Source organism: Oreochromis niloticus, linkage group LG10 (genome assembly GCF_001858045.2).
Source record: "Oreochromis niloticus isolate F11D_XX linkage group LG10, O_niloticus_UMD_NMBU, whole genome shotgun sequence".
Lineage (NCBI taxonomy): Eukaryota > Metazoa > Chordata > Actinopteri > Cichliformes > Cichlidae > Oreochromis > Oreochromis niloticus.
The window spans coordinates 18,355,790-18,369,868 of NC_031975.2; the positions used below are offsets into that span (position 1 = coordinate 18,355,790).

Consider the following 14,079-nt stretch of genomic DNA (forward strand, 5'->3'; position numbering starts at 1 on the left):
TAAGTCAAAACAGGTCGATCCTAGATAATCGATTGCTTCTGTAGACTTGAGGCAGCCAGGTATCCCAGAATGCATTTCAAATCACAGGCAGCAATGGTGGTGGTGTAGTTTTAAAATACCCCGTTTTTCTGTCACCAACTACACGCGAATGTCGCGCCGTAATCTTCACATGTCTGGTCAGGTTGTCAACATAGAACATGTTTGCAAAAGTGCTCAGATGTTTTCACAGATTTCACTGCTCTGCTAACAGTCAGCATGCAGAGTGCACCGAGGGGGTTATGTCAACCGGTTTGTTTACACATTCCACTCTCCGTGTTCCACATGTTGCATTCGCAGATTCGCATTTTCACCGAACGATCGTCTCTTTCCGCCTGGTCTTGTGTGTCTGTGCTTCTGTAACATAAAGAACGAGCTGACATTTTTCTCACGAAACCAGCGATCAGCTCAGCAGGCCCTCAGTTTACCTGCATGCATCCTCCTCCTCACCTGTCAGCCGTTTAACACCTGCTGCTAATTCAAGAAACACGCCCACGTTACCTGGTGATCGTCACAGTTTAACTGGGCAGCCGGTGCTCGATATAACGCAATGTCAGCGCATTTTTCTGCATAAGATAAGTAAATATAGTATTTCTCCCGAGCGCAGAGCTGCTGGAGCTCGTTTCCCTACAGAGCACTTTATAGGCGAAGCCACTTTATCAGCGGCTGATGTCCAATCACCGCACACAGCTTTGAAACCTCACCTGAGTTTTAGCTCTCAGTGGTTAAACGCTGGACTTAATTCACTCAGGTTTTGTCTGTCGGGTCACGTTTACTTCGCTGTTTTATTTACAACTGAGCAAATCAGTTTGGCTGAGGCTAAAGTTACGTTTCATAACTGCAGAGTTTTACAGACGTTTAATGGTTCACTGGCACATGTGTTAGACTGAACTATTCGCTTTTCTTTATCTGGTGTGTTTCGGATTTAACAGTGAATTTTGAGATTAAACTCACTTTTAAAATGTGTTTATACAAAGAGGAAAGAGAAGGCGCATTTCCACCGAGAGGAGCAGAGTTTGCAACTACATGTTCATAATGCAGACTGCAACCTGGACAGAAATATTATATCATCTGTTTTTTAATAGTTATTCAACTGTATTCTAAGCACCAGCTATCTGTTAGAATTTTTAGAGTTTACTTAACTAAAAATAAATGAGGTTAACATATAATTTGTGTGATTTTTTTTTTTTTTTCTCTCTCTCTCTTTTTATTCATTTATTTTTTTGCTTTTTCGGTCATGTTATGTTTCACTGTCAAAGGCTTGTTACAAACTATGAAACACATCGTGCAGACTTCTGGATGTTAGAAGAAAACTAATACTGCTCATGAATGAGACTAAAGGCAGGAAGGTGTCCTTTAAAACTAAACATGTTAGTAGGACCTCCATATGAAATAGCGCGTGTATTTCAGTAATAGCCTACTGATTTCAGTGTATTGGCGAACAGTCACACAGCTCACGTGGGTGTTATCTGTGATACTCCTTAACTATAATTTATCCAAGTTAACTTCAGTTAACTCGGAGCGGCTGGATAACAATTTTACATGTATGATCTTAAAACAGGACACAGCCACTTTACGTGCTGGCCTCATATCAAATGTGAACGCAGACTGAGTCTATGTTTGACGTTTGTTTTATATCTACTCTTCCTCTCAAACATTTAAACAGCAGCGAGTCTGCAGCTGAGGGAATACAAACTCAAACTGTCGGAACAGGTTTGCTCGTTTCTTGCGTGGATTCATTTGGTAATTCATTAAATGTATAAGTGTTATTCTAATCTGCTGCTGAGTCTTACACTGATGAAAATGCAGAAAACACAGATAACGAACACCTGTTCAACCAATCACTTTCTTTCCACTTTGATCTGCGACAAACTGACGGTTCGTCTCTGTTACAGTGTTGCGTTGCTATATTTTTGTGTTCTTTATGCTGTAGATTTTCACATCTCTGGAATAGTTGGCAGTAATAAGGATGCTTTTCTGTAAAATCATATTGATATGACCCGTGACATATTCGTAGATGACAGTTAGTCAGCTGGGAAACTCTGGGTTAACTCAGAGAGCTGAAGATATCGTGGACATGCTGACCTCGCTCCGTGGTGTACAGGGCCGTTTACCCTCATGATTAATATTCACAATGCTTTGTAATTATATCAGTTTACCAATAGTACCTAACTCTTATAATAGACATTATTTTCTTTTAAAAACCGTATACTACATCTGTGTTAATGTTCCTCTCTGTTACTTCAAGGAATCAACACGCTCCCAGGATAAGGAAAATATCCCACCTCATGATCTAAATCCTGCTGCAAAGGTAAAGGTTTATTCATTATTTCTTTTCTGTGTTGGCAATAAAAAGAAATGGATAAAACACCCACATATTTTCAGGCAGTTTAATTGAGTTATAGGTGTACCTGTTCTTTGTTAGCTAGGAATGTTTTAATAATGCAAAGTGACTTAAGAACATGTTAGTAATTGAATAGAATAAGATTCCCCTGTAAGTGAGACCTGATTAGCTTGTTCTTCCTAGGAAGAAGAGCCTCATCTGACCCATTTTTTTGAGTGGAGTTACAGGAAGAACATCTATACCCACACCTGCAATCAAGCGCAAACTATTGAGGACTGCCTGAAGAAAAGTCCAAAGTTCAAAGCAGCTGCAGAAAAGCAGAAGGGCAAAGAGCTTGTTATTGTAAGAAGTGGGAAAGCGATAGCTTCACACTTTCCATGCGGAGTAATTAAAAATGAACGTCTGACTCTGAAGTTTGTGAAAGCTGTGGAGAAGCCAAAGAAACCAGTTAGCGGCTCTGGTTATCCCTGCAAAAAGAGACAATCTAGCAAGCTTGTGATATTTCATGTCATGGCACGAGGAAGTAAAAATGTTGTCAGAATCCTGAAAAATCCTGAACTAAGAAAAGACATGCAGGAAATTACTGTTTACGCATACGAAGGGGAAAAAGTGAAGCAAGCTCTACGAAGAGATGGTCGTTTTCTCAATACCATGTTCAAAAAGAATTGTGTGCTCTGTAACATGTGCACTGAAGTGAACACAGAGATGTGCAATCTGGTTGACGACCTTGATCGTGAAACTTTTAAGATCAAATTGCTCGACAAGTCTGATCCACCAGAAAGTCAGCCTGGCAGTCTTGATGACGCTTACGTGCTGCAGAGTGAATCTCAGGCAGGTGATTCTGGTGGGAATGAGGAGCTTTCACAGCAGACTAACACAGTCGAATCAGAGACCGACAATGTAGCAGAAAAGTCGACTAACACAGTCGAATCAGAGACCGACAATGTAGCAGAAAAGAAACGAAACAATTTATCACTCCTATATATTCAAACTTCTGCAAGTCATTAATCCAAGAGTATCAGTTGGCAATCAGGTCACTCTGAAAGTGACGTGTTCTGGCTGGGAACTTTACGTTAGCAAGTGCTGCAAATAAATCTCACACATTTCAGCAATGCTGATAATTTACACTGAAACAACTTACTAAGGGACTCAATTTGTATTTAATCCCTAAATTCTGAATAAATGAAGAGTTGTTTCACAGTGAGTGCTTTCACAGCCGGACTATTTCAGTACTGATCACTCAGTCTCTCTGTTTTCACACTTAATTTTTACACCCTATAAAACAGTATGTCTTTATTTGAATTGTTTATTTTTTCATTTACACAAAATGCATTCATTTTATCATACCAGTCTTTGTTTCTGTACGCAGCTCTACTTTTCATTGGTGGTTTAGTGATATTTCTTCACAAACCTGTTTCAGCTCATGCTAGAAAACTCCTCCTCTGTCATGGAGAGGAGGAGAATGTGCAACAAAAACAACTACCTGCTGAAATCGTCTCTCACAGACAAATTACTGCAACTCTTTGGAGCGCTCTCCATTTCTCCTTGAAGAGATCGACACAGCTTCATCATGTCGGCCTGTTGTAGACATGTTCTGGGTTTGCTCTTATCCATCATTGGCTTTTTAGGGACGATCTTCATCTGCGCACTCCAGATGTGGAAAATCTCAGGCTTCATTGGTTCAAGCATCACCATTTCTGAGATCCACTGGGAGGGTCTGTGGCTGAAGTGTGTGATGAGGAGTACAGGCGAGATGCAGTGCAAATCCTACAATTCTATACAGGACTTACCTCAAGACCTGCAGGATGCCAGAGTGCTCATCGTTTTTGCTATCATCATCCAGTTCTTTGGGATTGTGCTTGGTGTGGTTGGGGCCAAGTGCACCAACTTTATACCAGACTCAAGGCGAAAGACCAAAGCGGCCATAGCTTCTGGAGTGTTGTTACTCACTGCAGCTAGCTTGGTGGCCCTGCCTGTCCAATGGACCACACACGCCATTGTTAATGATATGTTCAACCCTGACCTGGCCAACAATCAAAGAACAGTACTGGGAGCTTCGCTCTTCATCGGCTGGGTGTCCGCAGGACTGCTATACCTGGGAGGAGCCCTTCTCTGCTGCTCCTTTTTCTGCAGGAATGAGACAGAATGTGACGTTAAATCTGCACATACTAACACTAAACAACAACGTTCATCTAGACAGCGTTCTCCTAGAAACAAGGAAAAGGTTTCATGATGATTTCACTCTCTGTTTGAGTCCACTGTTAACATCAGGTAATAAACTCTGAAATATGAGTAAAATATGTAGGAATCTTTGCATTTTGTCTGTCTACAAAACATATGGTAGGAACGTGTGCAGTATTCTGAATGCTTGTGAGCACACAGTCAAAAAAAAGTTGTTTTAGTTTTTTTTTGTGTGTGTTTACAGGGTAAATAACAGAGCCAATATAAAATCATACCCTCTGACATGCATGGGTTTTTACAGGATAAGGGAACTGAGTTGAGCAAGTTTATGTTCTAATAGATTTTATTGAATTTCTTCTGTCTTATATCCCCTTACTTATTGTGGTGTCGCGAATGAGAAATAACCAGGGACGGTTACTAAAATAGTGACAACGCCACCTGGGGGAGGACATTACACCCCCAGGAAAGATTTCTCTAGCCAATGAAAGAATTGCACTGGCTACCAAAGCCCACAGACTCGTTATTTAATGGCAGAGGTGAGACAAAGGAAGTTTACAATTCAAAAGTTTATTAAGAGAAACTACTAAAACATATAACTATAAGATCAAAAGGCACCTAGGGTAGCAGGGGTGAGACAGTAAAGTAATTAATTAAAACACTTTATTAACAAACGATGATTAAAACGACATGCTCCCTACCACAATGCTACCCTAAAACAAGCACAACATGTTAAAAGGAAGCAACTAGACAAAATGGTGGAGACCGGTATGCTTTGTGTCACGCTGGAATTTTTGGGATACAGACTACATTCAGAGCCAAATCCACAACAAATATATTTTGCAGCACAGATTTTTCTGTTCCTGTTGTCAAGCATACAATGCATGTTGAACTGCTGTTCGATGCCAGAGAGAAGGCACTCCTCTTCCTGGAATGAAGGGAAACTTGTTGCCTCCTCTCTAACACAGTGGCTTACCTCTGTCTTCATTTTCCCTCATTTTGTCAGACAGCTCTGAACAAGGTAGAACAAGGAAAAAGTGATAAGTCCTATTCGCTGCAGATCTAAACACAGGAAACACATGCTTAAGCTGATCAAAGCTCAGATATGATCTACTGTAAGGAAATGAAAATCTCTGAATGAGGGCTTCAGCTGGACCAGAAGAAGTTGTGCTTTTTAATCTCTCTGGATTTACTGAAGTATCCAACAACTCTTATCTGTGGGCACAACTACTGAATAAGCTGTATCAAGAACTACTGGGAAGAGGAGGAGATTAAGAAGAGTTTCTAGCTGTTTTCAGTGCAGAAAGGGCTTCATACCAAAGCTAGTTCTGTAAACACTGTTATGAAATCAGTTTCACCTCGGTTCTTTTTATTCCTCGGGCATCCAGAGACGGCACCGGACCCAGTAGTCATTTTCACAAAACTTTATTCATCTTTATTTAAGCATGCATCTTCCAGAAGGGAAGACTTGCCAGGTGCCGGTGTCCCTCTGCAAATCTTTACTCCTTTGTTAGTTACAGCCAGCTTTATAGAAGTGACCCCATCATAAAACCCCCACGGTGTGCTGCAAACTCTGTGTGTCTGTGTGTATGCACGAGCACGTGAGTGCCTGTGTGTGCGCGTACCCACGTGTCTATGTGTGTGCACGTGAGCGAGTGTGCATGTGGGTGTGGGTGCGTAACAGTTAAAGCACTGTGTGTGTGTCTGTGTCTGTGACTTCCTGGGGGTCATAAAAGTAATCTCACCCAAGCTACACCAAATTCCTCTACACAACATAGAAACAGAGTTAACATATTACATCTTGTTGTTTTACATTTACAGATAAACATGTGGAAAGTCTCCTGCAAACCTACTTCTAAGTTATAACAATTATGCGTTTTTATTAAAGGTACGAGCATCAGCATCAGCAACCCCCCAACTGTAGCTTCCTGTCTCCTTTTATGACACCAGACCATAAATTCCTTTCTCTTTAAACAATTACACACACTCTCAAGCCTACAGCTAAGCCAAACTAAAACACAGAGACAAATCATTTCCTATTCATCTGATCTAAACAAATTTAACACATTACATTCTAATAATTATTTTCTTGTACTCACAACACCTAATTAGCTGAAGAAGACTAGACTCTAAACTGCTCCTCATCCACAACACTATACTGGACTTAAAGATGTGGCCTGTGGTGTGTGCACTGGGAGGGCCTTGAAAGTCTCCAATTCCTGTCTGCAGTGTGGTCTCTTACTGTGAGAGCCACCTCCAGGTTCGGTATGAAATTAGGACTTTTTTCAGAACCAGCGATCAGCAGTATATCAGTTAACCTCTGTGGTATGAAGGAACACAGAGGCCACGACACAGTGTCAGCTGTAGCAGAAAGGACTGAGAGGCAGAGAGAGCTCAGGCCAACATGACTCAACATCCAACAGTGAAACCAGGACACACAGCAAGATAGAGAAATGCTTCAGCAGCACGTGAAGGCCATCAGTGTCTATATTGATAAAGCAGTGAGGGAAGCCTAGAGAATCTTCAGCCAGCTGGTCCAACTCATGTAGAAGAAAAGCTTCAGAAGAAGCCGCAGCAGGATATTACTGAGCTTAACTTACAATTGTATCGTAAACATTTTTTAGTTGAATAAATAAAATACTCTAGGAATACACTTTGTTAGTCAAACCCAGAGTATAATTAACTTTGGTTATCCTTTTCCAAATATCACTGAAGGCAACATTATCCAGATAGTGAAGAGTTCAGAGTTTGTTGCTAAAGGAATACCTTGTTTGCAATTGCATTTGACAACAAGACATTTTGGTCAGTGTGTGAAGAAGCTTGTTGAGAGGAGAAATCTCAACATTTAATATTGCACTCAACAATTCAGTGGCCATAGGTGATCTTTGTTGTCAGTGTTGCCTGACCTCTCTGCATTGAATCATATCTGTTATTAACCTCTGTCTGTCTTCCACAGCATGTCTTTCATCCTGTTTTCCTTCTCTCACCCCAACCGGTCGCAGCAGCTGGCCGCCCCTCCCTGAGCCTGGTTCTGCCGGAGGTTTCTTCCTGTTAAAAGGGAGTTTTTCCTTCCCACTGTCACCAAGTGCTTGCTCATAGGGGGTCATATGATTGTTGGGGTTTTTTCTGTACCTATGAAGTGCCTTGAGGCGACTTTTGTTGTGATTTGGCGCTATATAAATAAAATTGAATTGAATTGATGGTATTTTTCACTAGAAAGTCCACAATAACTAACATTTCTAATAGTTTCTGCAGCTGAAAGTAGCAGTTTAAACAATTTAAATCTTAATTTTAGGGAGTTTTTTCCAATCTACTTACTTTCTAAAAAATCTTGTGAGAAAAGGTTATTATAGAAAGAACAACAGGAGCAAACGCCAAAAGTTATAGCAACCCAAAAAAAACCCATACAGAATTTAGAATAATAAAGATGAATTGAGTAACAGTTGCATTCACACAATAATAATATAATGAATTGAACAAAAAATATTGCTGAACAGACATTTGTCAGAAAAAAACACACCTTGTCCAAGTCTGCCATGATGTTCTTTTTTCTTTTCTTTTTTTTCGTCTGTTGTTAATGCTATGGAAGAATGGTTGTCCAAGGCCAATTTAAACTTAAGTGCCACAAAAACACAACCCTATATCAGTAGTCCTGTGTATATACAGTACAGTTACAAGTGACATTAGTAGCATGAGGACCTAGTTTGAATTTACAGACACTGTGTATTTAGAGTAATATAACATCATCAGAATGAATCAACTGTAGTTTTTTTAAGTCTACAAACAGAAACTGTTACATTTCCAAAACACCATGTGCCAAAAGATTCCTAGAATTACAATTAAATAAATAAAAATTCTGGAAATGATCTTGGCTCTTGGTGGTGGAACACGGCAACAGCACTTTATCCTATGAAGAACGGTGTCAACAAGTAAGCCCAACTGGTCGATATATGTCGGGTGTTTTGGACTTGGAGAGGGCATTTAACCGCATCTCTTGGGGTTGTTTTGTAGTATGAGGCATCGTGTCTGTTGTTACAAACTGGGCATTAGTACATTTGCAGTGATTCACATTACCAGCAAAGTCAAATTCAATCGAGGTGGATATTGGACTCTGTTCATAGTTTTTGAACTGAACTTCTACGTACATACAGTGGTGTGAAAAAGTCTTTCAAATCATTAAACAAGTTAAAATGTTAGACAAAGAAAACACAAGTGAAAGATCTTGGATCTTGGAAAGAAATGGCACAACATAGAAGAGCCACCTACATGGGATAAGACTCAGAAGCTTAGCTTCCAGGTTAGGTAAAGTGAACAGAAGACATTTAAAGACAGCTGCTGATGAGTTCTACAAAAACAAGAAACAGTTTGTTAAAAACACTTGCAGGTGAATCACCACTGATTTATCAGTGACCTCCATTTACTCAAGACTTACTGATAAGTGGATGACTGGAATATATAGTTTATAATTTCAACGGTGAACTGTATAAAATGGAAGTATTTATGCCAGATGTGATGTGATGCTTGTGTGATTTTTAACAGGAACCTACTAAATTTTACACTACTCATGCTACTTTACCAAACATTTGATGACTAGGTGTGCGGTTCCTGCTGTAAATTGATTCACTCTTAAGATTCAGAAATCTAAGTGATAAGAGGGCAGAAATGTGTGCACTCGCTTATTAACGTAAATCAATAGTTTCTAAATGCATGCTCAATCATCCAGGTAAGTTGGTTCTGTACCTGAGACCCTGGAAACTGCCAAGCAAAGACTCACAGCCTTGGTCAGCCACTCGAAAAGGTACACCAGAGAGATTGAAGGCAGGAGAATAAACTAGCTGTTCTCTACAGAACGAGCCAAGGTGTACTCTCCGTGGCCAGGGAACATTATGAGAACAGCACCACCAAGGATAGAGATGGAGCAATACTGGAAGAGCATATGGGAGAAGGATGCAACCCATAATGGCAATGCTCAGTGGCTAGTGGATCTGAGGGCAGACCACAGCAACCTCCCTAAACAGGGACGAGTGACCATCACAGTGGCAAGCATCCAAGACAGGGTCTCCAGCATGAAGAGTTGGACAGCACCAGGCCCTGACATGGTTCATGCCTATTGGCTGAAGAAGCTGACTGCACTCCATGAGCGCCTGGCAGTAAAAATGAACCATCTGACATCCAGAAATCCTACCAGTGGCTGGACAAAGCTGGACTGAAAAACAGCACAGAGGCATTAATCATGGCAGCACAGGAACAAGCTCTGAGCACAAGATCCATAGAGGCTGCGGTCTATCACACCAGGTGAGACCCCAGGTCACAGAGATGTGCAATCTGGTTGACGACCTTGATGGTGAAACTTTTAAGATCAAATTGCTCGACAAGTCTGATCCACCAGAAAGTCAACCTGGCAGTTTTGATGATACTTATGTGCTGCAGAGTGAATCTCAGGCAGGTGATTCTGGTGGGTATGAAGAGATTTCACAGCAGACTAACACAGTTGAATCAGAGACCGACAATGTAGGAGAAAAGAAACCAAATCTGTGTGGAAATATTTATTTAAAACAGATGCAAAATTGTTTGTCTTCAGAATTTAAAGACTCAATCAAAAGCAGCAAAAAACAAGCTCATGATCTTAATTTCACCCAGAATCTTTTGCGTCTGGAGTTTGGGAGCAATGCTCAGTCGTGCCGAGAAGTGAAGACGATGAGGAAACTCATGGAGCTCAGTCATTCTGTTTGTCAAGTAAGAATAAATGGGAAACCACAAGGAAGCGGTTTCCTCGTGTTCAGCAGATTTGTCCTCACAAATGCCCATGTTATTAAAGATTTCTGTAATGATAACAGCCGGCTTAATGAGCGGGTCACTGTCACTTTCTCTTATGAAAGTCTGGAGCAGAACGATGGCCTGATAGATGTGGAAGAGGTTTCTGGTTATGATTACTCACCTGATGTGTCAGGGACTGACTGGGCTTTGTTAAAGCTCAGTGATGTCCAGATATTGCCTGGTGGTCTCCTAACACACTGTGGATTCATTCGTCACAGTGGTGGCATTAGCATTGTTGGACATCCAGCTGGTGGAACGAAAAAGATCGAATCTTGTTTGGTTGTTTCATCTGAGAACCGGAATCAGGTTGTGGAAAGGCATTACAGTAACAATAATGAGCCTGTCCAGTTCGTTACTCGCAGGTTCTTTGAAAAAGTGGCAGTTGATCTTCAACAGCGCAAACACCTTCTGACTTATGAGTCTTGTTTATATTTTGGGTCCTCTGGCTCTCCTGTCTTTAACGAGGACGGCGATGTTGTTGCAATGCATTCAGGAGGGTACGCCTACCCTGGTGTGATGGGTCAAAACCAGAGTGTCATAGAGTTTGGGTATCCCTTTTCTGACATCATTGAGCACATCATTATTCAAATGGTGGAGAGAGAAAAGTTTGATGTGTTGAAAGAATACCTCAGTTGCAAATGTGCTCGACAGCAAGACTTTTTGGTTGGTGTGAAAAAGCTCGTTGAGAGCAGAAATCTCACAAGGTTTAAAAATGTAGTGAACAGTTCAGTGGCTGTAGATGACGAGAGTTTGAAGGCTTTCTTTGAATTCTTCTCTCGGAGAGAGCAGCCTGAGCCCATGGATATTAACTGAGTGCACAGAAGGTTAACTGCAGACAGAAGATAAAGTGAGAACAGTTCGAGCAGTAAAAGCAGTCGTTATTTTTAATAAGTCAGGACACTTGTTTAAAAAAACAAATTTTTTCAATTTACTCTCTCACATAAGATTTTGTTAAACAACTGATGCATCATGTACTATAAATAATATTATTAATAATAATAATGCATGTATGCTGGTTCTGTGCTTCTGAAATGCAAGTAATAACGACTTTATACCCTTTGTACTGGTTTATATCTGGGGGGTTTTTCTGTTTTTTGTGCATGCTTTATTTCAAATTTAGAATCAACTGTGGCTGAATATATATGGAGTGTTGATCAAAGGCTTCAAAATATGATACCTTATCAATATTTTCAATATGACCAGTTTATATCAAATAAATACGGTTTGCTGTTTAGTTGCTTTTTATGTTGTTGTTTTTTAATCATATGAAATCTGAATCTGGGTCACTTTCAGATTTATTTTCAGTAACTATCTGCCCTACACACAATGAACAGAATACTGACCAGATCTGAAGATGCTGGTTTATTTTGCTGTGTAGGGTTTGATTATAATTTTTTTAACTAATTGTAGGGTTTCACTGTCAGACCCTACATGTGCCAAGAATTCTTGGTCATTCACTGATACTCAGGTTAAAAAAAAAGTGCAAGACAATTTATCACTCCTATATATTCAAACTTCTGCAAGTCATTAATCCAAGAGTATCAGTTGGCAATCAGGTCACTCTGAAAGTGACGTGTTCTGGCTGGGAACTATACGTTAGCAAGTGCTGCAAATAAATCTCACACATTTCAGCAATGCTGATAATTTACACTGAAACAACTTACTAAGGGACTCAATTTGTATTTAATCCCTAAATTCTGAATAAATAAAGAGTTGTTTCACAGTGAGTGCTTTCACAGCCGGACTATTTCAGTACTGATCACTCAGTCTCTGTTTTCACACTTAATTTTTACACCCTATAAAACAGTATGTCTTTATTTGAATTGTTTATTTTTCATTTACACAAAATGCATTCATTTTATCATACCAGTCTTTGTTTCTGTACTCAGGTCTACTTTTCATGGGTGGGTGTAGTTATATTTCTTCACAAACCTGTTTCAGCTCATGCTAGAAAACTCCTCCTCTGTCATGGAGAGGAGGAGAATGTGCAACAAAAACAACTACCTGCTGAAATCGTCTCTCACAGACAAATTACTACAACTCTTTGGAGCGCTCTCCATTTCTCCTTGAAGAGATCGACACAGCTTCATCATGTCGGCCTGTTGTAGACATGTTCTGGGTTTGCTCTTATCCATCATTGGCTTTTTAGGGACGATCTTCATCTGCGCACTCCAGATGTGGAAAACCTCAGCCTTCGTTTGGTTCAAGCATCACCACTTCTCAGATCCTCTGGGAGGGTTTGTGGGTGATGTGTGTGATGAGGAGTACAGGCGAGATGCAGTGCAAATCCTACAATTCTATACAGGACTTACCTAAAGACCTGCAGGGTGCCAGAGTGCTCATCGTTTTTGCTATCATCATCCAGTTCTGTGGGATTCTTCTTAGCGTGGTTGGGAGCAAATGCATCACCTTTGTGCCAAACAAATGGCAAAAGACCAAAGTGGTTATAACTTCCGGAGTTTTGTTTATTATTGCAGGTTTCTTGGTGGCCCTACCAGTCAGCTCATGTTGGATCAACCTCACCATTAGTATGAATTCCAACAGCCTTTTCCTGGACAACGTTGATACAGTGGAGCCGGGAGCCGTACTCTACATCGGCTGGGCCCCTGCAGGACTGCTGTATCTGGGAGGAGGCCTCCTCTGCTGCTCCTTTTCCTCCAGGAATGAGACTGAATATGAGGTTGGATACTCCAGGGCTGAGTCTGTGGAAGCAAGATAAAGGTTTCACTTTCTCTTTGCCATTGAATGAGTCTATTATTACGTTAAGTAAAAAATTATGACTGCTTAACTGACTGTAAATTTTTTGGCTTCAAAACATGCTGTCAAAACAAACTGTAGGAACAAAGACCCAGGATTTTGAATGTGTGACAGGGGATTTCTTTAAATCACCCTGCCGTTCTTCAGTTGAGACGTCTGAGTTCAGAAAACACACAAACACTGCAGAAGTTTTTCACTCGCGAGGGGCAGTCCTAGAACGCACGAACTGCGTCTATTGACTGTCTCCACTTTTATTTATACTTTTCTGTGTGTGTGTGTGTGTGTGTGTGTGTGTGTGTGTGTGTGTGTGTGTGTGTGTACAACGGTCGTCATTCAGAGCAGCGGGTTTTTCCCCTTTTCTTCATTTGCGTGTTCTTGTCTTTATATCTAAATGTTCTCTGAAGACAGGAAGCGGTTAGTAGCTGCATAGGTTCATCACACAAGTTACTAGGTGAAAAGTCACATAAACATGTGCTTAATAATAAGATAAAAAGATACATTTCATATAGCTGATCATATTATACAATATTCTCTTGACATTCCCTCCTGTTGATCACGAAATGAAATGTACAATTCATCAGTGAGTAACTACTTGTCTTTCACATTCTCAGTTACTACATCATAAGTTACACTTCATCTTCATGAAACAAACAGGAAAAGAAGTCTTCATGATCTTCATAGATTTCAGTACATCTGCGTAAGCTGTGAATGATAAACTTATCATCTGTGAAATTCCAGCTTTTAAACAAGGAATAACATAAGTAAAGAAAGGCAAAATAAAATCAAGAAAAATTCAATGACGATCAACAGTCTCTTTAAAACTTGTTAAAGTTGAGGGCTTCTTCCTGGATCAGGATGACGATGTTGTTGTTGTTGTTGTGCACTTTACAAAAGTCATTAGATCAGATTTGGTGCACTTGTTCCAGGGTGTTTCCCATACATGGCTG

General features: G+C 40.4%; 2 protein-coding genes and 1 pseudogene across 2 annotated transcripts; all 3 read left to right on the forward strand.

Annotated features, from left to right (window-relative positions):
• The first annotated feature begins 2,270 nt into the window (after positions 1-2,270).
• Positions 2,271-11,609, forward strand: LOC106098360 (protein FAM111A). The gene is made up of 3 exons (XM_025911107.1): positions 2,271-2,347; positions 2,564-3,291; positions 10,081-11,609. Exons 2-3 carry the CDS (start codon positions 2,891-2,893, stop codon positions 11,186-11,188), a joined length of 1,509 nt encoding a protein of 502 aa, XP_025766892.1. The 5' UTR covers positions 2,271-2,347; positions 2,564-2,890; the 3' UTR covers positions 11,189-11,609.
• Positions 3,372-4,749, forward strand: LOC100692079 (claudin-4-like). Its single transcript, XM_005452651.4, has one exon. It carries the CDS (start codon positions 3,951-3,953, stop codon positions 4,611-4,613), a length of 663 nt encoding a protein of 220 aa, XP_005452708.1. The 5' UTR covers positions 3,372-3,950; the 3' UTR covers positions 4,614-4,749.
• A 695-nt stretch (positions 11,610-12,304) lies between the features above and the next one.
• On the forward strand, positions 12,305-13,237 carry LOC109203949 (claudin-4-like; annotated as a pseudogene).
• The last annotated feature ends 842 nt before the right edge of the window (positions 13,238-14,079 follow it).